The sequence below is a fragment of the Crocuta crocuta genome, unplaced genomic scaffold (genome assembly GCF_008692635.1).
Source record: "Crocuta crocuta isolate KB4526 unplaced genomic scaffold, BGI_CrCroc_1.0 scaffold431, whole genome shotgun sequence".
Classification (NCBI taxonomy): Eukaryota; Metazoa; Chordata; class Mammalia; order Carnivora; family Hyaenidae; genus Crocuta; species Crocuta crocuta.
The window spans coordinates 2,267,528-2,289,239 of NW_027528859.1; the positions used below are offsets into that span (position 1 = coordinate 2,267,528).

General features: G+C 40.7%; 1 protein-coding gene across 1 annotated transcript; it reads left to right on the forward strand.

Moving 5' to 3' along the window:
* Positions 1–2,558: 2,558 nt before the first annotated feature.
* HEMGN (hemogen) lies at positions 2,559–21,316 on the forward strand. The gene is made up of 6 exons (XM_077756116.1): positions 2,559–2,636; positions 6,899–6,999; positions 10,507–10,631; positions 12,384–12,477; positions 16,970–18,237; positions 21,144–21,316. Exons 3-6 carry the CDS (start codon positions 10,553–10,555, stop codon positions 21,248–21,250), a joined length of 1,548 nt encoding a protein of 515 aa, XP_077612242.1. The 5' UTR covers positions 2,559–2,636; positions 6,899–6,999; positions 10,507–10,552; the 3' UTR covers positions 21,251–21,316.
* Positions 21,317–21,712: the final 396 nt, after the last annotated feature.

Genomic DNA, 21,712 nt, shown 5'->3' on the forward strand with positions numbered 1-21,712 from the left:
CTCCTTGCCAGTGGTCCCTTTTAGGTAGTGACTGCTTTAGGTTATTCCAGCTCTAAACTCTAAGTCTAGGGGATAGAATCTACTGGAAGCAGGGAGTTGAAATTTCCAAATAAATGGAACTAAGGCATCATGTTAGTTTCTAGTATATATTCTATGCCAGAAGAGCTAAAACTCCAGTGGATGAAGAAATAGCAAAAATAGAAGAAGCTACTGTTCAACTAGAGACACCAATGAAAGCAGCTGATATGAATAATAGTGGGTCAGTAGCAGGCCAGGGAGTGAGGGTAGTCTTTTGCTCTCTTCCTTTGGGTTATAAACCAGCCACTGCAAAGGGAAGTTTGGCTTGAGGATAGATTTGGACATGATCTAGAAGTTCCATGAAATGAAAAGTGTTCACTGATTAATTACATAGGCCAGCATTTCCCGAGATGTGGTGTGCAATCCACTGGGGGAAGGTGTAGATAATTTCAGATGAAGCATCTTTTATTTTAATAGTTTGGTATTTATTTTACTGTTCCTTAGATGAAATATAATTTATTACACCACAAGCCTGTGATTGGTTTTCTGTTTTTAATGGTGATATACAATTTCCATGATATACTTTTAGTAAGAATAAGTGTATCTGAAGAAAAATTTTAAGTAAATGATAATATAGAAGACATTATTACAAGAATGTGGCAAAAGTCACAAATAGTGAATGTCCACAATTGGAAAGTTTGGGAAATACTCATTAAGCCAGGGAATTAAATATACTGATTTATAGACAGGAGAGTTCAGAATACCAGATAAGTGAAGGCAAAATGGGAGGATCCAGATTCCAGTTCCAACTGCCACTCAGCCTGTGTGACACAGGCCTCCCTCTGGATCTCCATTTCCGTATCCAGAAAATGACTCTATTGCTTTACTCAGCCTTATTATCTAGCGGTTCTATTTCACTCATTACTAGTGCGGTTATGAGCAATCATAATAACAGCCAGAGCATTAAGGTTGGCTGTGAGCTGGATACTTTCCATAATCCATCATTTAAAATTTTCATAATAGTCATGAGAGGTAGGTGTTATGATGCCTGTTTCATATGTGAGGGGATTGAGGCTGGATGATTTTAAGTAGCTTTTGCAAGGTTGCACACAACTTGATTGGAATGGACATAGATCGGACTCCAGAGTCTGTGTCTGTGGCTCCCAGCCTTGCTGTGTCATAACAGTTAATTTCTAGTCACCCTTCAAAACTAAGCTCAAGGTCATTTTATTTGACCTTCTCGCTCCATCATGGCTAGTATCCCTCACCTGTGTCCCCTTACTTTTGTATGTTTGCTGCTATTTTAGATTTGCCTTTGTATCCCTAATACACTGCATTGTTTGGGGCAGAATAATCAACAAATGGCAAAAAGAGGGAAAGCGTGAGGGAGAGGGAAAAGGGGAAGACAGGAGAGAGAGGGGATTGGAAAAGAAAATAATATATATGGCTACTTTATTTTATTAAATGTGAAAGAAGTAGAATTGAGAGGTAAGAGAGCAAGGGGATTAAGTGGTTGGCCTCCTAGATCCAAACCACCCAGCTGTGCCACTTACCAGGTGGATGACTAATGGCACAGGGTCAATGCCTGGGCTTCAGTTTCTTCATCTATAAAACAAGGAGATCAATAGTTACTTACCTTTAAGGATGTTGTAGGGACTAAATTAATTACAATGGTGCCTGGGATATGGTAAGCAAGTGTTCAATAAACATTGGCCATTATTATTATTATTATGAAATGAATTACAAAGTGAAAAAAAACCCCACAATACCATTACATACATACAAAGCCTCTTCAATTCCCCAGTTCTACTTGTTAACCAGTACAAATTCATACCATGGCAGTTCTGAGTAAGAATTATAGCCGCAGGGTACACAATATAATATCCTTATCTTTCCACTTCTGTGCAGTAGAATTAACACTTCTACTCTCAGAACATCTGGGAATATCAATATTAAAATGATCACACTGTATTATACTCTAATTCAGATTTACTTGCTGTCTCTCATCCTCAATCAGACTGAGTTTCTTGAGGGAAAGGACTCTTGTTCGATTCTTCTCTATGTCACCAATTCTTAGTGAAGAGGCTGGCCAATAAAGGTTCATTATATGTTTGCTGAATGAATATTGTAGAAAATATGTATACATGTGAACAATAAAATTAAAAATACTATGTGACATTTATCATACAAGAAGCTCAAATCAAGTGTGATGATAGCTCAAAAAGGAGAGATCACTTCTAGGGAGGAAAAGGTAGTAGACAGAATGGTGAAATCTGAACTTTACAGACAGCCAGCCTTGGTTTTGAGCCCTAACTCTGACATTTAGGAGCTTATATGACCTTAGGATATAATCTAATCTCTTTAAATCACTAATATCCTTATCAGTGAAATGGGGATAATACTAGTTCGACAAACTAAACGAGATAATATATGTAAATTTTCAGGTACCTGTTATGGATTTGTAAAGTGGCTAACATATCATCATCACCATCATCATCAAAGGCTTTGTGATGGAGGCACTCAGTATCTGGCATCAAAGGCTTTGTGATTGAGGCACTCAGTATCTGGATGGGCAGACACAGGGAAGAGCACTGAACAGTCAGGAGGTGTGAATAAAGGTACTGTGGGCGTTAGAATGAGCCAAGGCCAAACAGGGAAAGCAAATGGCACTGTTGAATCGGAACAGTGTGGGGTAACTTCAGAAAAGTAATGGGAAGGGAAGGTTGGGAAGTTGGTTTTAAAGGCCAAGCTGAAAAATTTAGTCTTTATCTTGCAAGTATTACTGAGACTTGACAATATTCTACATAGAGTAGTGACCAGTTCAGAGTTAGCCATAGGGGGAATGTTCTGGCTGTTAGTGCAGGACAGTCTAGGGAGGGTGAGGGAAAATGGAAGCAGATAAACCACTTAGGAAGCTTTTCCAGGGCTTCCAATGAGAAGTTGAGGTTCTCCTCTGGGATGGTGGCATGGAGAAGGATAAGAGGGAATGAACATGTAGGACACCGGGAAGAAGAAACTCATTGAACTGTGCCCAGCTGGAGGCTGTGTCCAGTGAGGAGGCAGAAGCCAAGACAATTGGGAAGGTTTACAGCTGGATGACCAGGAGCGTGGCGCCACTACCCTAACAGAAAGAAACCAGAGAAGACTGGTCTTAGGGGCAGATAAATCTGCTTTTCACTATGCTAAGTTTGTGGTGCAGTGGGATATTCCGTAATGAATGATATCCAAGAGACACCTGAACACGTGAGCTTAGAACTCAGACTGATATTTCTTTAGAAGATATCAGCACAGAGATAATAGCTAAAGGTGTACGGTTGGATCAACCATCTAAGTAGGGTGGGAGTAATATAGAGAAAAGATCAGAGAGTCATCCTTGGGAAATACCTCCCACGTCTAGGGGAGTGAAAGAGAAGCCTGGGAGCAAGGATGAGGAAGAGGGAGAACAGGGAAGAACACACCAGCACAGATGCCAAGAGCAGGCCAGGTTTCCAGGAGGGTGGCAGTGCCAGGAGGGATCACGAGCTACAGGAGGCCAGAGAGAACTGTGAAGGGGCCACTAGGCGTGGCCTCTAGGAAGTCTCCGATGAAGCATGAGAGAACAATATGTGGAAAGAAAAACCAGAGTGCGGGTGTGAAGGAATCTAGGGGGTGTGGGTCACGGGGTCATGGTAATACAATATGAGTTCGGGAAGTTGGGGGAGAGAAAGGATAGAGATGGAATGGCAGCTCAAGGTGGGAGCAGAATTGTTCTTCTCCTGATAAACTACCACTCACAGTTCACCCAGAGATGCTTACTTGTCTGTACATTTAGAAATAGAAAGAAACCTTGGGGGAGGAGGCCAGGGGAGGAACTTTGGAACAAACTAAATTGAAAGCCAGGTCACCGCCATTCTAAAGTCACAGACCGTGTTATCACTATGAGCACAACAGCATCTGTTTTAGCGGAGACAGAACTCATTTATCATGCATCACCAGACTGTGAGAGAGGGAGCCCAGAAACTCTCCCTCCCCACTTAGGAAAACAAAGCTTGATCCACTCTTTGAAAAGAATTCAAAAGCTTTGGAAAAGGATTTTAGCAAGGAAGGAACGCTAAGAAAAAGAAGTGCACAATACCTTCCTTTCCGTCATTTGTCTACACAGCCACACTCTAGGAAGATGCCTAGGGTGCACCATTAGTAATACTATGCACACCACCCAAGTTTATGACACTCCTATCCACACGGTGCTTTTCATTCTACGGAAAGCCCTCACGATCACTTTTATCCTCACAGGATCCCTGTGAGGTTTTACTTTTTTTGTTTTACAACTAAAGAAACTGAGGGTTAGAAAGAACTGAACTATTTCCAGCCCCACCCCAACCCCCAATTACACAGCCAGGAAATGATATAGCTACGTACTTTGCTCTTTCTCGTACATGTTCTCAAAATCACTCACATGGTCCTCACAGTATGATGTTCTAGGTGTGGTATGACAAACCAATGGGTAGCAGGACTCTGACCTCCCCCTGGTGTGGGGGCTTTATAATTATATCAGTATAGCCTAAAACTACATTAGCTTTGGCGCACTTTTTTCAGATCATGTTTTGACTAGACAGTATCCTGTTGCTTCCTTCTAACCCCCATCATAAGAGCCCTAAGGCAGAAGTTCTTAGCAATGTTTCCTTCCCTCCCACTCTTGCCCAGTTAATCAGGCCTCTGAAATGCACGAACAAGGCCTCAGTCTTTAAACTTGCTCCAGGGGTGCCTGGGCAGCTCAGTGGCTAAGCGTCCAACTTTTGATTTTGACTCCAGTGGTGATCTCACACTTTGTGAGTTGGAGCCCCATGTCTGGCTTTGCACTGGTGGCACAGAGCCTGCTTGGGACTCTCTCTCTCTCTCTCTCTCTCTCTCTCTCTCCCTTGTCCCTAATTGTGCTCTCTCTCTCAAAATAAACATTAAAACACACACACACACACACACACACACACACACACACACACACACCCAACTTGTTCTAGAGTCAAGAGGCAGGAAAGCAATTCTCTCCCTCAATACCTGGTTTGATCTTGTAAGAAGAAGGCTGGACGAGGAGGCTGCAGACCCAGGTTCCACACTCACACCACCAGCCTAGCTCTGTGACCTTACATCACTTAATACTTAGCACCAGTGTCTTGATCTGAAACATAAAGCTTTGTTTTATGTCTGCTGCAAGGATCTGGTGAAACACTTGTGAAAGTAGACCCTGTGCTGAGTTTAATTTTCTGCTGTAGCTGACTTGAATTTCTTAATTTTTGAAGGAGGAGCTGCGCATCTTCAGAGCTGGGGCCCTGGGCCCTACAAATTATATAGCTGGTCATGCCTGTGTGACCTTGCCCAAGTAACAACCTCTCTGGCCTCCACGGTCTATAATTAATTGAACTGAACTGTTAGGAAATAGACAACCCTCAATCCTTCTTCTACTCTACTTATTAACAAAATTTGCCACAATCGATCGCCCCCTCCTCCTTGAAATGTTTTTTTCCCTGTGGCTTCTGGGACAGTTTACTTTTCCGATTTCCCTCTGCTTCTCTGGCTGCTCCTTCCCTGTTTTCCCCCCAATCTGTTAGCATCTCCCCAAATAAACTCCAGTCGTCTCCTGAAAGCCTGCTGCTCCCAGCCTTCCTCATGTATTCGTGCCAACTCCATCCTTCCAGCTGCTCAGACCAAAACTCTTAGTGGTTGACTATCTCTCACTCCACCTCCAATTTGCAAGCTACTCTGGGAGCTGACCACTTCCATCACCACTGCCATCACAGTGCCTGGCTTCATCACCGCTCACCGGGATTACAGCAAGACCCTTCTAACTGGTCTCCCCGCTTGCACCTCCACCATCACCCCCCACCCCCATTGCTAAGAGTCTATTCTCCACACAGTAGTCAGAATAATCCTTTAAAAATATAAATCAGATCATATCACTCTTCTCTTCAAAACCATCCTGTAACTGTCCATCTCAGTAGAAATCCTTACAAGGTGCAACAAACTTACCTCTCTGAATCTACTTCCTACCACCTCAGACCATTTCCCAGCGTCCCTTTGCCTGGAATGCCCTCCCAGCTATCAGCCTGGCTGGCCCCTCACCTCCTTCAGTTCTGTTCAACTGTCACCCTTTCGGTCAAGCCTTCCCTGACCATCCTATGTATATATGTATTTTATTTTATTTTTAAATGTTTTATTTATTTCTAGGAGAGAGAGAGAGACAGCATGAGCAGGGGAGGGTCAGAGAGAGAGGGAGTCACAGACTGAAACAGGCTGCAGGCTCCGAGCTGTCAGTCAGCACAGAGCCCAACGCGGGGCTCGAACCCACGAACCGCGAGATCATGACCTAAGCGAAAGTCGGACGCTTAACCGACTAAGCCACCCAGGCGCCCCTGTATATATGTATTTTAAAGTTTATTTATTTGAGGGGGGGGGCAGAGAGAGAGAACCCTGAGCAGGCTCTGCACTGTCAGCGCAGAGCCCGACACAGGGCTCGAACTCACAAGCCAAACTGTGAGATCGTGCCCTGAGCCAAAATCAAGAGTCAGACGCTTAACCCACTGAGCCACCTAAGCTCCCTCAACCCTATTTAAATAGCAACCAACATTGGCTTTCCCCCTCATTCCTCAGCCTGTTGTTCCCTGCTCAATTTTCTCCAAACTCTGATATAGTACCTATGTTTAAAAATTTGCTTGGTGGTTATCTCTCCCCATTAGACTACAGGCTCTGTAAAGGCAGGGACTTTTGTCTTTTAGCTGCCGTATCTCCAGTATGTAGGATGGTGTCTGTGAATGACAGTAGGCAGGGTTCCAGAACAGATGATGGGATTACTATTATTAAGTCACAGCTACGTCAGTTCATCTGAGTGTATAAAGTACCTCCACAGGTTTCCTGCCCTGCATACAAGAGTGTGAAGATTTCTGGAGAAGCACTGTGGCAGCCTCTCACTCGACTAAACTGTGGGGATGGAAAGGTGAATCAGGAGAGGTAACTATCCCCTAAGAGTTTGTGGCTTAAAGAGAGGTTTCGTGTATCTATGCAAATAACTCTAGAACAAGGCACTGTTTATTAAAAAATATTCAGCCTTTCATTTTATGGCTAACATCTCAAATTCTGGTAATGACCCCAGAGTTTTCTACAGGGAGAAGTGACAATGAACCATGGCTTGTTGTGTGACTACTTCTGTCCCAGACAAGTTCCTGCTCTGGCCTGCTTATCAAATCAAAGACACCTTGCCTGGCTTCCAATCTAGTTTGCTTCAAAGTCCTTCCACTGGCCCCCTCCACCCAATATTGGCTCTATTTACTGTTAACTCAAGTCCCCACCCTCTTATAGTCCCTCCACATTCTGCTCCCAGATACAGGGAGCATGAAGCAGGGGTAAAGTCAACTTAGGAAGGTTGTAACAGGGTAGAGAGTCTATTAGCTCCTTGCAATAAAGATGTGCCTATATAAATCTCAAGTGTACAGTGCACAGAATTCAGGAACTATAGCTGTCAGTCTTTGCATCCTAATGTTCTTGCTCAGCATGTGTACAATAGGTGGCATTTCCTAAGTTTGCTGAATCATTGAACAGAATGTAATAAGCCCTGAGCAAGGATAATTTATTTTTTAAATCTTTATTTTTGAGAGAGAGAAAGACAGAGCATATGCAGGGGGAGGGGCAGAGAGAGAGAGGAAGACACAGAATCTGAAGCAGGGTCCAGGCTCTGAGCTGTCAGCATAGAGCCTGATGTGGGGCTTGAACTCACAGACTGCAAGATCATGACCTGATGCAAAGTTGGATGCTTAACTGACTGAGCCACCCAGGTGCCCCAAGAGTAAGGATAATTAAGAAATACTTCTGCATCTTCTGTAAGGAGCCCAGAGATATTTTATAAGGTTATTTTATTGACCTATCATAAGAAGAAAACTGTAAGAATGAAAGCATCTCAAATAAAGGGATCAATATTTAAAAGGCCAGTTTAGGGGCCCCTAGGTGACTCAGTCGATTAAGCATCCAACTTCAGCTTAGGTCATATCTCACGGTTGGTGAGTTCGAGGCCCACGTCAGGCTCTGTGCTGACAGCTTGGAGCCTGGAGCCTGTTTCAGATTCTGTGTCTCCTTCTCTGCTTCTCCCCTGCTCGCACTCTGTCTCTCTCTGTCTCTCTCTCTCAAAAACAAATAAACATTAAAGAAATTTTAATGCCAGTTTAAATGATATAGCACCACTACTTTATAATATTCAAAGTTACTTTACTTTTTATTTTATTTCTTTAAACCCTATATCTGAAAATCCAAAAGTTATGGAGAGACAAATTACAAATTACACCTTCCATTCCCTCTAGGACTCTTCTGAATAGAGACTCCCTGAGGTTATCAGAAATTTTAGACCTTTTCTTATGGGAAAGGCTGGAGAACTGAGAAACTTAAAGCATTAGGATATGGTGACTGAAAACCACATTAAGTTTGGGTGATGGGTACATGGGTGTTTGTTATGTAATTCTCACTACTTTCCAGTGTGTTTGAAAAGCTCATTTCTCTCATACATTCACACTACACATACATTTTCATACCCAGACAAGATCAAACCTGAAAAGATGATCTGCCTTATAATCAGTGAGAGGTGCTGTCAGCAATAAGTAAGAAAATTTGGAGCAGGTAAATCATTCCTCTCCTTGGCTTTCAATTTATCTATATATAAAATGAGGGAGAAGGAACTAGATGGTTTGGGGACCCTTCCACTTCTTATTTTTTAATGTTTATTTTTGAGAGAGAGAGAGAGAGAGAGTATGAGCAGGGGAGGGGCAGAGAGAGAGAGACACAGAATACAAAGCGGGCTTCAGGTTCTGAGCTGTCAGCACAAAGCCCAACACAGGGCTCCAACTCACAAACCTTGAGATCATGACCTGAGCCAAAGTCAGATGCTCAACTGACTGAGCTACCCAGGCATCCCTAGGGCCCTTCCACTTCTAAATCCTTAAGAGTCTAAAGAAGTAGGAGTTAAATATTCATTTTTTAAGGGTTTTCTCTTTATAAATGATTCTTTTCAGATTTTCTGAGTTTCTTTAGTGCATTTAAAACTATTACTTGGGGGCCGCCTGGGTGGCTCAGTCAGTTAAGCCTCTGACTTCAGCTCAGGTCATGATCTCACAGTCCGTGGGCTCGAGCCTTGCGTCGGCCTCTGTGCTGACAGCTCACAGTCTGGAGCCTGCTTCAGATTCTGTGTCTCCCTCTCTCTCTGCCCTGCCCCTGCTCACTCTCTGTCTCTGTTTCTCAAAATAAAATAAAGACATAAAAAAGAAAAACATTTAAAAAAATAGAAAAATAAAACTATTACTTGGTTTACCAAAATCTGGTTACTATATTTTATTATTAATAAAATCAGCTAATACTTGTTAAGCAAGTTCAATATTCTAGGCATATATAAAATGTTTGTACAGATTATTTGATTTAATCACCCAATAACACCACGAGATAGATACCGATATTGTCCCCATGATGTAGTTAGGTAAACTGGCCCCTAGACTATCTAATTTGCCTAACTAAGCAACATTGGAATTCAAACTCTCTTCAGTCCAATCTATGACTCTAGAATAGTGTTAATCATGCATTTCTCAAAAAGACTGCTCCTATCAGGGTGTGTTCAGTGGTCCTTCCCTGCTTGAACAGCCATGGTCCTCTGTGCTTCTTTACCTTCTCAAATGGGAAAACCAGTTGGGGATGGGGGTAATTCCTTTGGTTTCAACTTAATTTCTGTGGCATAACATGGTCATATTTTCATTGAGAAATCTTTTTGACCTTCCCTGGATGAGTAACAGTGGATTTCACTAGTTATCTTAAGGCATTTGTGAATGATCAGGTGAGCAGAAAAGGGTTCAGACTTGCTTTGAGTTCCTAATTTGGCTCCTTGGGTCTATTATCTAAATTTCACAGCATGTATAGCTGTGAAATTAATTCTGCAACAGATTTGGGTAAAAAATGCCATATGCAGGAAAATAACATAAGATTAATTTTACATCTTCATAACTTTCACATTATGATTTTTACTTTTTCACAAGAACTCTGAGGTGGGCAAGTCAGGAATTATGTACCCACTCTGCAAATGAGGAAAGAGTCACAGAATGGGGAGGTGACTTATTCTAGGGCATGGACCGGTTAGACCTCAGAGCTAGGGCACTTTCTACACTATGCCATTTCCATATGAAAAAAGGGCCAGCAGACTCAGGCACTTCTTGACAGACAGAAATAAATGACTGCTCTACTGGAGGCTGCGCGATGCCAGGCTGCGACCATGAGGCTCCCTGTATAATTAGCAGCTGTGCTACAGGATGAGGACAGTCGGACCAACCATGCCCCCTACTCACACCTGTGCAGTCTGATAAAGAAAGCAGAAGTAGCCAGCAGCTGTGGTCCAACTAGATAAAACTTTTAGGCGGGAAGTTAAGTGACAAGTAAACTCGTGTGTACGCGCCTGTGTGTTTAACTGTTGGTGGCTTTGATATTTTTAAAAAGGCTTCTTGTGGAAGTCAGACCAAATAGCAGGAGGTATTACAGCAAGATGAATTCGGGAAAGGACCAATCTCGCTTGACGCTCCACCAGACACCTGGTCGTCATCAAGAAGAGAACCATGTTCCAGGTAATGAAAGAGATCTTAAGAGGTCCCTAGTGGCCACTAAGATGTCTTAGTGACAGTTGGGAAGAACTGGGGCTGTGATTATTTTTCTAATTTTTATGGCTCTGGCCCCCCAAAAGCACATAATTGAGTATGTTCATATAACCTTGGACGGGAAGGATTGGGGCTGTATAACCCTCTGAGGTGACTTCTAGTACATTAAGATTCTAATAAGCCAGAGAAACCCAAGGAGCTAATAAATTATTAATAATATATTTCAGTGAAAGTTAATGAAAATACCCAGTACTGAATGGTTGTGGTAAAACAACCATTATACCCCTATAGTTCTATGGTAGTGTAAACGTGGTATAATTTTTGGAAAGAGATCTGGCCTGCCTATTGCCAGGTCTTTAGTAGTGCTTATTCTTTTGACTTCTTAATCTTAGCCTTGGGTCTGGTCCTAAAGCAGCATTCCTCAAAATGTTTTGCAGAACCCTGGGCCTTGAGACGGCCCTCAAACTTTTTTGTGCCATGGATCCCTTTGGCACTCTGATGAACCTATGGACCCCTTTTTAGAATAAATATTTTAAATACATAAAATTAATAGATAAGATTCTGAAGGACACAATTGTAAGATACAGTTATCAAAAGGAAAAATCGTGATACAGTAATGTATAGGCTTATTTACAGATGCATTACATAGCAAGCCTATAGTCATGGAGGGTCTAAAAGCATTGTATCAGATCAAATATATCATCTCAACTAAGTTGTATTTTTAGGTGTCTGCAACAACTGTAACGTGATATGTAAAAAAATCTGTGATTTCTTTTGGTGACAAAGTCACTTACTGCACAAAAATTGTTGTGGTTTGTCACCTACACTCATAATGGAAGGAAATGGTAATTTAATTAGACATTGGTAAAATAGAGATATAATATCCTCCCATCCAAATTTATCATTAAGAACTCTGTCTAAGAACAAAAGGTGTGGTGGCCCAAGGGGCATGCTCTGTCTTTGGGGACCCCTCAGTGCAAGTTTGTAATCACTTTACAGGCTCTAAGAAGATCCATTAGCTTTTCACAAACGTAGATGGCAGCAGAGTCTTTCTTTTGATAATAATTTCCCAAAGAACTTCGAGAAACATCATCCTAAGGAAAAAATTCAAAAGGAAAAAAGACTATGCATGACTATTATTACAGTTTGAGCTACAGTGGCAAAACAAACAAACAAACAAACCCCAACAACCCATAAAATTGGCAACAACCAATACGTGTGGAATGACTGGGCAAATGGGAATACATCAACTTGATTAAAGTTATAATTATGAGGACTATATCATAGGAACTATTTCTGACATAATGTTAGGTTAATAAATGATAAAATTATGGCATGCTATCATTACAGCCTTGTGTAATATGGAGACTAGATAGATATGAGAAATAAAATGAAAATAATGTTAAGGATGGCAGAACATGGCTGCTTTTTTTTCTTTTATGTTTGTGCAATATGTAAAATTATTTTGAAGAAATTGATGGGTTGATAGCACACACAGGTACAAAAACTGACCCTTTCATTAAAAAATGCTTACTGAGTGTTTGCTCCTAGGCATTCTTTGGAGCATAAGGATGAATAAAATATGGTCTTTGTCCTCTAAAAGCAAGGAGAACAGACACCCAGCAAGGGGGGGGGGGTGGTCTACCACCTTGCCATAGGGCTCTTGCTAATAAATGCCACAATTTATCACTATTTCCTATAACTTCCATTTTGATCCTACAGAAACTATTGGAACTTGGAGTCTGCGAAACAGAGAACAACTCAGGAAAAGAAGATACGAAGCACAAGAGAAGCAAACTTCACAATGGCAATTTGGGTATGGTATCATTGCAAGGGAAGAGGAATGGATATTTGTCAAGCATACGCTATGGGCTGAGTAGTGCTCAGTGCTTTTACGCACTGTATTTTATCTGTCCAACAAGTCCATGAATCAGGAGCTGTTATCCCTATTACAATTATAATAATAATAATAATAAAAAAATAAACGAAATCTCCAAAGGGTTAAATCTCTTGCCTAAAATCACACAGGTGGTGAGGTGGCAGGAACAGAATTTTATCCCCATTCTTTCTTTTTTTTTTTAAATTTTTAAAAGTATTTTATTTATTTTTGAGAGAGAGATAGAGACAGTGTGAGCAGGGGAAGGTCAGAGAGAGAGGGAGACACAGAATCTGAAGCAGGCTCCAGGCTCCAAGCTAGCTATCAGTGCAGAGCCCAATGTGGGACTCAAACCCACGAACCATGAGATCATGACCTGAGCTGAAGTCGGACGCTTAACCAACTGAGCCACCCAGGGGCCCCTCCCATTCTTTTTAAATTAAAGCACCAGGCAGTTGAATTCTACTGTATAGAGGCCTGGTGTTCTTTCTCCTGCTGTGGTAATATAAACATAGAAGCATCTTGTGGGAAGCAGGAGATACATTTGAGGAGAGTTCCTGGTTAGTTTTCCAAGCTTTCTATTAGTAAAGTCCTAATTGAATGAGTATAATTAACTCTCCGTGGAATAAACCAAAACACTTTCTGTAAGTGACAGAAGAGTTTAGGAGGTTTTTTTTTTTAATGTTTTATTTATTTCCGAGACAGAGAGAAAAGATCATGAGCAGGGGAGGGTCAGAGAGACAGGAAGACACAGAATCCGAAACAGGCTCCAGGCTCTGAGCTGCTGTCAGCACAGAGCCCGATGCGGGGCTCGAACCCAGGAACCTGAGCCGAAATTGGACATAACCGACTGAGCCATCCAGGCGCCCCAAGCTTAGGAGCTTTTAAATCTCCAAGAAAGTCACCTGTATATAATCTTAGGGAGAGAGTGAAAGACCAAGATTATAAGTGAGGCAGCATCTAACTGCATCCATTTAAAACATGACTATGAAAGCAGAGGTACTTGGAGGTGCTTGGAGATAGAAAAGGGGAGCTCAAGGAGCCAGAGTGCAACACTCATCTAAGCCTGGGTTTCTCAACCCGGGCATTACTGATGCTGCGGACAGGATAATTCGTTGTGTGGGAGGCCGTTGCGTGCATTGGAGACGTTTAGCAGCATCTCTGCCATCTAGAAACCAATAGTACCCCTCCCACCTGCATTGTGCCAACCAAAAATGTCTCCAGACATTGTCAAATGTCTCTTGGCGTGGGGGCTAAAGGGACAAAATTGCCCCCAGTTGAGAACCACTGATCTAAGCACTCTTTTATTATCATTATTAGGTTAGCAGTTAGATTTGCATTTCTTCATTGTTGCGAAAAACGTTTCTTTCAATGGCAAAGATAAAATAGGTATACATTAAAAAAAACATACAATATTGATATTTTAGCACCTTTCTTAAGAAAGGGCACCGATCCCTCTGGGGACTGAGAATCTTCTCTTCTGTTCTGCTATAACACATGTTTCTCTAGCCCCAATCACCTCACATATGATTGGTAAATAGGAGAATGATGTCAGTATAATGTAGAAGTTGTATTGGTTCGTGATTTTTCCTAATCAAAAAAGAATACAATTAGAATCGTCAGCTTAGCTGTTGCATAAGCAGGGTCCTTTGCAGCCGTTACCAGGGCTCCTTCTCCAGAGAACGCCACCAGCGCCACACGTAGGTTGCACTTCCTTCTGGGCCCAGCCCAGTGGCAGCCGTGCTGGCTCAGAGCACCACCAGCATTTACGTATCTCAGCAGCTGAAAGCCTGCACTTACACTGTTGCTTCTGTATATTTTTGCTACCCCCCAGACAGCCTCCAGCCATAGTAGGCTGCCTGTCTGACTACTCAAGGTATCTCCCCCAGTACCAATTATTGTTTTTGTGAGTGTTAAAAAGTTGCACAGGACTTGAGTTGTTTGCCTTAACACTATCTTCTCCCATAAGTGCTGTACTTTCAGTGTAGGGTTGTGCTGAAAGTGAAGTTTTTTGGGAATGCATATATTATGTTATAGCAGAAACTTCTGTACTTGAGTCCTGTGGCAGGTGACTTGTGGAAGAATATCCTACTATTCCCTAATTTCATACTCTCCAAGCAGCCTTCTAATCCTTATTTGGCTTCTCAAATACCTGCTGCAGAGAAAGAGTACATTCATCTGTTAGTCCAAACATCCTCTGCTGTGTGACTTTGCATTCCTCACCATTCACTTAAAAATTGGATTTTAGGTTTATAAATCAGTCATTTTGATCTGGTTGATGGGTTCTAGCCCAGATAAATGGAGATGGTCTCAGTATGCTGACAGAATTGGATTTCTGGGCTTGCTGGGTGGGGGGTACAAGGCTGAAAAAGTCACTGAAGAAGATGACACCTTGGTGAGCCTCTTGGCAGCTGGCTGGCCATGCTCTTGTGACATATCCTGTACTACTGAGGGCTGTTCTTACTACAACATACCATGCAGCGAAACCTTAGTGGTTCCAGAGAGAAGTTGCAGAGTGTTATGGTTAAGAGCCTTGGCTGTTAAAGCCAGAATGACTACAGTTGAAGCGTGTGGCTCCCTCACTTCTAGCCATTTGACCTTGGACAAGAACATATCTCAGTTTTGTCATATGCCAAGTGGAGATAATAATGGTATCTACCTTGTAAGTTGAGGTGAAGATTATATAACACAATAAGTAAATTACTGAAAACAGTGCCTGGCACTTAAGAAGCACTTTAAGTGTTTCCTATATTAATATGAATAGTAATTTATATGTGAATAACTCATTCCTCTAAGTTATTATATGCAATTCTTAAAACGACCACATGACGTTGGACAGATACCACTTACTCCATTTTGTCTATGACGAAACCAAGGCATAGAGAGTTTAAGTGACTTGCCCATGATCACATAGCTGATCAGTGGCAGAGTACAGATTAAATTTTAGGCCACATAGATATATTTGCATCTTCTGAAAAACTACCAGGAAGGACATAGAACATTACTCAGATTCCCTCATATAGTGATCCACATGACAAGTTATTTAGTGTTCAATATCTAGAATCAAATAAGTGTTTCCTGAAAAAGTCACATACACCATCTTTTAAAAATCTGACAATAAGGACTTTATAATTTATCTTGTTACCTTTGTTACTTGGAATTATACTCTAGAATAGTGAGGTGCCATCCCATCATTTTTACATAACATTTTTCATATATTATTTCTAATACTAATTTTTGACTGTTTTATTTCATATATATCTTTTTAATATTGATTTCAAACTGGTTTTGGTGGGGCAATCTTTAAAAAAATTTTAATTTTGGAAATTTCAAGCAGAAACGAAGGTGGAATAGGGTATACATTTAAGTGTGCAAGGAATTATGAACACTGCAAAGATAGAAACACACCGGTTTTATCTAGTTTGCTAAAAGAAGTACAAATATTTACTATAAGAATATTTCTCCACAAGTAACAATGGTATGAGGCAGCTTATGTTTCTCACCTTAAAAGCAAGGCCCTGATAATAAATCCTAAGTAAGGAGAGCATTTCAGCCCTGTGGTCTGCAAGGGGAGGCTCTGTAGAGCAGGTACATGGAACAGAATTTCAGTAGGTTTAGAAAAAAGATGAAATGTTTATTTTTAGTACCTTTTTCTCCCCACCACCAGCCCATCTGTATTAGCCATCTGCATTTAGTTATAGTTGCAGTACCTAACAATTTGTCATTGGCCGAAATTTCCATGAATGTCCTTTTATCTTTTAGATCCTGAATCTAGCTATTCATTTGGAGTAGGTATGATATGGCCACTCGTACCTTTCCACTGGCCTTCTTTACCTCAAGAAATGTTTTTGCAGCTTTTGACCCAGCTTACAGTACACCTCGTTTGACATGTATTGCTGCTTTTTAGCATTCCCTACACAAGACAGTGAATTAGATAAGCAATCAGATATACATCTTCCGTCTGCAGGCTGTGCAGACAAGGAGTTGTGCCTGGATTGCAGATCTAGAAATGCAATTGTATCAGTTTCCCCAGGGAGTAGTGGGACTAACACATACAGACTGAACCCAGAGAGACTACTGTATAAACCACAGCACCAATCTATTAGTTTATAACATCAATTATACGTTTTCCATAACCAATCTTGAAGCATATGCTCTCAAACACACATACTCTCTACACTCACCAAGAAGGTTCCTTATGAGCAAAGTGTCAGAGGCAAAACATCTCTGAGGGACATCTCATCTCCTGACAGCTAAGAGCATCTAGCACTGGCCCCTTCATTTTACAAACAAGGAGGTTGAGGCCTAGAGAAATAAGTGATTTTTTTCATGGTCACGCAACAAGGCAGCAGGAAGACCAGAGGCTCTTATTACTAAGCATCTATTTGAATCCTGTAGTCCCGTTGCTGACACTAATTCTGATTTTTCACAGAGAGAAAAAATGCAAGAAGCCAAGGACAGGAAAAGGAAATAAAAGAGGCAGAAAGAGACAACAAAACACAGACCTGAAGGCAGAGCCTCAGTCACAATTTAAAAAGGACACAGGGGAGAAAGCACTGGCGCCTACGGAGAAAGAAACTGAACCGCCTAGGACTATAACAGAAGCGCTCTCTCTGGTAGCCTCTCCCAAAAAAGATGTGCCCGAGAAACAATTTTCTGCCATGGATCAAGAAACCATTGTACATCAGGAAAATTCTTCTGAGTTACAAGAAACAGCAACACAAAACCACCCTTCTGAAACATGCCAAGATATGGCTGACCCTGAAGTCCTCTCTCCTAAAATGTGCCAAGAAACAGCCATACTTCAAGGCCACCCTTCCAGAGTGTGCCCTGATATGACTAAACCTGAAGACCTCTCTCCTAAAATGTGCCAAGAAATTGCTGTACTTCAAGACCATCCTTTCAGAATGTGCCCTGATATGGCTGAACCTGAAGCCCTCTCTTCTAAAATGTGCCAAGAAACAGCCATACTTCAAAGCCATTCTTCCAGAATGGGCCCTGATATGACTAAACCTGAAGACTTCTCTCCTAAAATGTGCCAAGAAATCGCTGTACTTCAAGGCCATCCTTTCAGAATGTGCCCTGATATGACTGAACCTGAAGATCTCTCTCCTAAAATGTGCCAAGAAACAGCTGTAGCCAAAGTCCTTCCTTCTAAAACTGAAGACAGAGCTGACCTGGAAGGGTGCTCTCCTGAAGCATTCCCCACACCAGATGTGCCTAAAGGCTATGCTCATGAAACACACCAAAAAAGAGCTGAATCTGAGGAACACAATTCTGAACCAGATCAAGGAATGGGTGAGATTGAAAGCTTCTTGCCTAAAACAGAAGAAATAGCTGTGCCTAAAGACCCTTCTATAAAAACACACCAAGAAACAGTTGAACCTGAACGCTTCTCTCATGAAACATATAAAGAAATTGCTGTGCCTAAAGCACCCTCTCATGAGACAATCCAAGAAATACCTGCTGATGAGGAATATTCACCTGAAATATACCAAGAAACACCGGAGCCTGAAGACTATGCACCTGAAATATACCAAGAAACACCTGGGCCTGAGGACCTGTCCACCAACACATATAAAAATAAGGATGTGACTAAAGAATGCTTTCCAGAACCATACCAAGGAACAGGAGGGGCCCAAGGCGAGAATCCTAAAGGACACCAGGAGGATGCTGAGGATGTTTATGCTTTTCCTCAAGGTATGGATGGCTTATTGGGACAAGTCAGTGACATTGACACTTAATAGGATTCCCCATTTATAATTAGAGCATGAACATAGATTTACACTCCTTCAGAGTGCTAATTTATAGACTTCCTTGACAATTGTAGGATACCCCCTGTTATCGCAAGTGGTATCATTCATGCCATTAGCTAGTTTCAAGTAAAGAATGTTTTGCATTCAATCAGTGTCTGTTTGGCACATTTACAAAGAATTAAAAGAAAATAATTGACAATATAAGTGTGTATACTAGGTACTTGACATAGTATCCATTCTGGGAAGCTTTAGCCAGTGAAATGAAATAAACGCAATATAGTATGAATTACGTGCAAAATATTTTGAAGAATGATTAAGTTTAAACTAACAAGAAAGCTTGATAAATAAAGTTTCTTGAGAATTAAAATTCCCCAGCAAACTAAAGCAAGTAAAGGGTACAAGGTGCCAAGGGGGTTAAAAAGGTACAAAATATGATCCTGTTACTAAGGGAACTTGTTTTGGTAGGATTTATCAGGTTTGCCAAAAAACCTTTCTATGTCAGTATTTGTTCCTGAAAAGCATTCTCCTAAGCATAACACTTTTAAAATAGTGTGACCTTTCTTCAATTTGGCCTTTGTCTCAGGGACATAACCGAGAACCTCGATTCTCTTTGTACAAAACCGTAGACAGTATAAGAAACGGGCTGAGTCTAGCAGACCGTATTTGTTCTTTTGGTAGCCTATTTGTTCTTTTTCCTAAAAGATAAGTACAGCAAAAACATGGGGTTAGTTGGGTTCCAATGGGTACAGGTTTTGAGGAAATCCCTTGAAAAAATTAGGTAAAAAGCAGGCTGCCTCGGCTGACAGGAGCCTCTGTTGGAGATGCACTTCTTATCTGCAAGGCTCAGTTCTAGGTTTCATTCTCACCAAAGTTAATGTGGGCAATTAGTTCATGCTTTTCTTGTTTGGGGTTTTGTCTTGCCAAACAAATGGATGTATATACCGTTTTACTGATTAGAAAATGCTCATAGTAATGAATTATAAATGTTCGTTATAAGTTAAAGCAATATGTAAGTGGATATAGAGTAAATCCCCTCTGACACCATCTCCTACCTCTGAACCTCATCCTGGAGGTTGTTTTCCTTTGTTTTAACAAATGACATTGTATAATACATTCTATTGTGTGTAAGCTGCATTTTTTCACAATGCAGTATATATCATGGCCATCTTAATGACATCTTTTGTAACAATTGTATAGTATTGTATTATATGTACAATAATTTATCCAACCAGTCTCTGAAATGATGAACATTTAGGTTACTGCCAAGTTTTACTATTATAACAATGTTCAATGCACACCATTGGAAGTAGCATTTATTTGGCACTTTCTATGTGCCAGAAAACATAAAACCTGTTGTGTGAATTATTTTATTCAATGTTAAAAACCCTACCAGAAAAATAATATTATCCCATTTTATAGATATGGAAACTGAGGCACTGGAAGCTTAATTTAATGCTTGGATTTAATGTTTGGATACATTCTGTCAAATGAGCCTCCCAAAATGTTTTAGTAGTCCACACAAACCAAGAGTTTATAGAAGTACTTTTCCCCCAATACTGCACATGATTACATTTAAAATCTTTTCCTGTGTGTTATGTTTTAAAAAAACCAAACAACCTAATTGTTTTAATTTCCACTTTTCTGATAACGACTGCTACTAGACATTAGCATTATTATGAATCTGCATTTCATGATTGTTATAAATTTGAATTTTTTCTTTTTAAAAATTATTTCTTTTTAAAAATTTTTTAAAATGTTGATTTATTTTTAAAATTCTTTTTAACATTTATTTCTGAGAGAGAGAGAGAGAGACAGAATGAGCAGAGGAGGGTCAGAGAGAGGGGAAGATACAGAATCTGAAACAGGCTCCAGGCTCTGAGTTGGCGGTCAGCACAGAGCCAGACGCGGGGCTTGAACCCATGAACCATGAGATCATGACCTAAGCCGAAGTTGGACACTTAACTGACTGAGCCACCCAGGCGCCCCCATGTTCAATTATTTTTGAGAGAGACAGAGCATGAGCAGGGGAGGGGCAGAGAGAGATGGAAACACAGAATCTGCAGCCGGCTCCAGGCTGTGCGCTGTCAGCACAGAGCCCGACGCCGGGCTTGAACTCACGAACTGTGAGATCATGACCTGAGCTGAAGTCAGAGGCTTAATCGACTGAGCTACCCGGGCTCCCCTAAAATTATTTCTTTAAAAATGTTTATTTATTTATTTTGAGAGAAAGCACGGACGCATGAGCCAGAATGGGGAAGAAAGAGAGAAGGAGAGATAGAATCCCCAGCAGACTCTGTGCTGTCAGCGTAGAGCCTGACACGGGGCTTCATCTCATGAAGTGTGAGGTCGTGACCTGAACTGAAATCAAGAGTTGAACGCTCAACTGACTGAGCCACGCAGGCGCCCCTGAATTTTTTCTTTTAAGAATTGCTTGTTTGAATTCCTGTTCCATTTTAAATTTGATCATTTTGGATTGATTTAGAAAATCTCTATCTAATATTTAAGCCTTTACCTACATATAAGTTGTCAATTTGTTTGTGGTTCAAATTTATTTATAGGGGTTTTTGTCACTTACATGACAAGATTTTAATTTTAAATTTTAGTTATTCAAACCTGTCATTCTTTTCCTTTATAGTTTCTGATCTATGTCCTGCTTAGAAAGGCCTTTCTAATCCTAAGATTATAAGAACATTTTATTGTTTACAACATTTATGGTATTTTAATAGTTAAGTCTTTAATTCATCTGAAATTTGCTTTTGTGCAAGGTGTGAGGTAGAGTTTTTTTTTAATCTAGATAGTCAATTATCCCAATACCATTTATTGAACCTAATTTCATGTTTTATTTTACAGAAATGAGAGACAAACCCAAGGCAGAAGAACCAGAGATGCCAGCAATTCCAAACATTCCTCAAGAGATTCATCCAGAAAATGACGTCTATAGTTATGTTTTGTTTTAACGATGCTCAACCATCATAATTGTCCAGCAAAATACACATCTTAATATTCGTGTGATTTTCTCAAAATATTGTAGATCTCTACAATACTCAATATTTTAAGTGTTTTTTTTTCATATATAGGCCACAGTTGAAAAAGAGAACTAAGGTGTTTTTTTCAGGCTCTACCACATAGACGATATCCTGCTAGTTTGTGTGTGTGCGTGTCTATGTATATTGGGTGGTGAATAACTGATTTTTCCCCTTAAGAACAAACCTTTCTTTGGTTGGTTTTTTTAATTTATTTTTTTCCTTAGCTAATTCTTAAAAGTAGAGAGAGTATTGTCTGTTCACTTAAAATTTGGGAATTTCTTGTAAACTTTGTTCAATTATCAACGTGACAATGGCATTGACATTTTATTCAGGCTTTAGCTGGCTTTTTAAGTTAACGTTAACGATTTGTCCTTCTGGGACTCCTTCAAAGAT

Coding starts and splice junctions, on each gene's coding strand:
- HEMGN (XM_077756116.1), top strand. CDS start 10,553: ATGAATTCGGGAAAGGACCAATCTCGCTTGACGCTCCACCAGACACCT. Junction 10,632..12,383: donor AGAAGAGAACCATGTTCCAG/GTAATGAAAGAG, acceptor TTGATCCTACAG/AAACTATTGGAACTTGGAGT. Junction 18,238..21,143: donor TGTTTATGCTTTTCCTCAAG/GTATGGATGGCT, acceptor TTTATTTTACAG/AAATGAGAGACAAACCCAAG.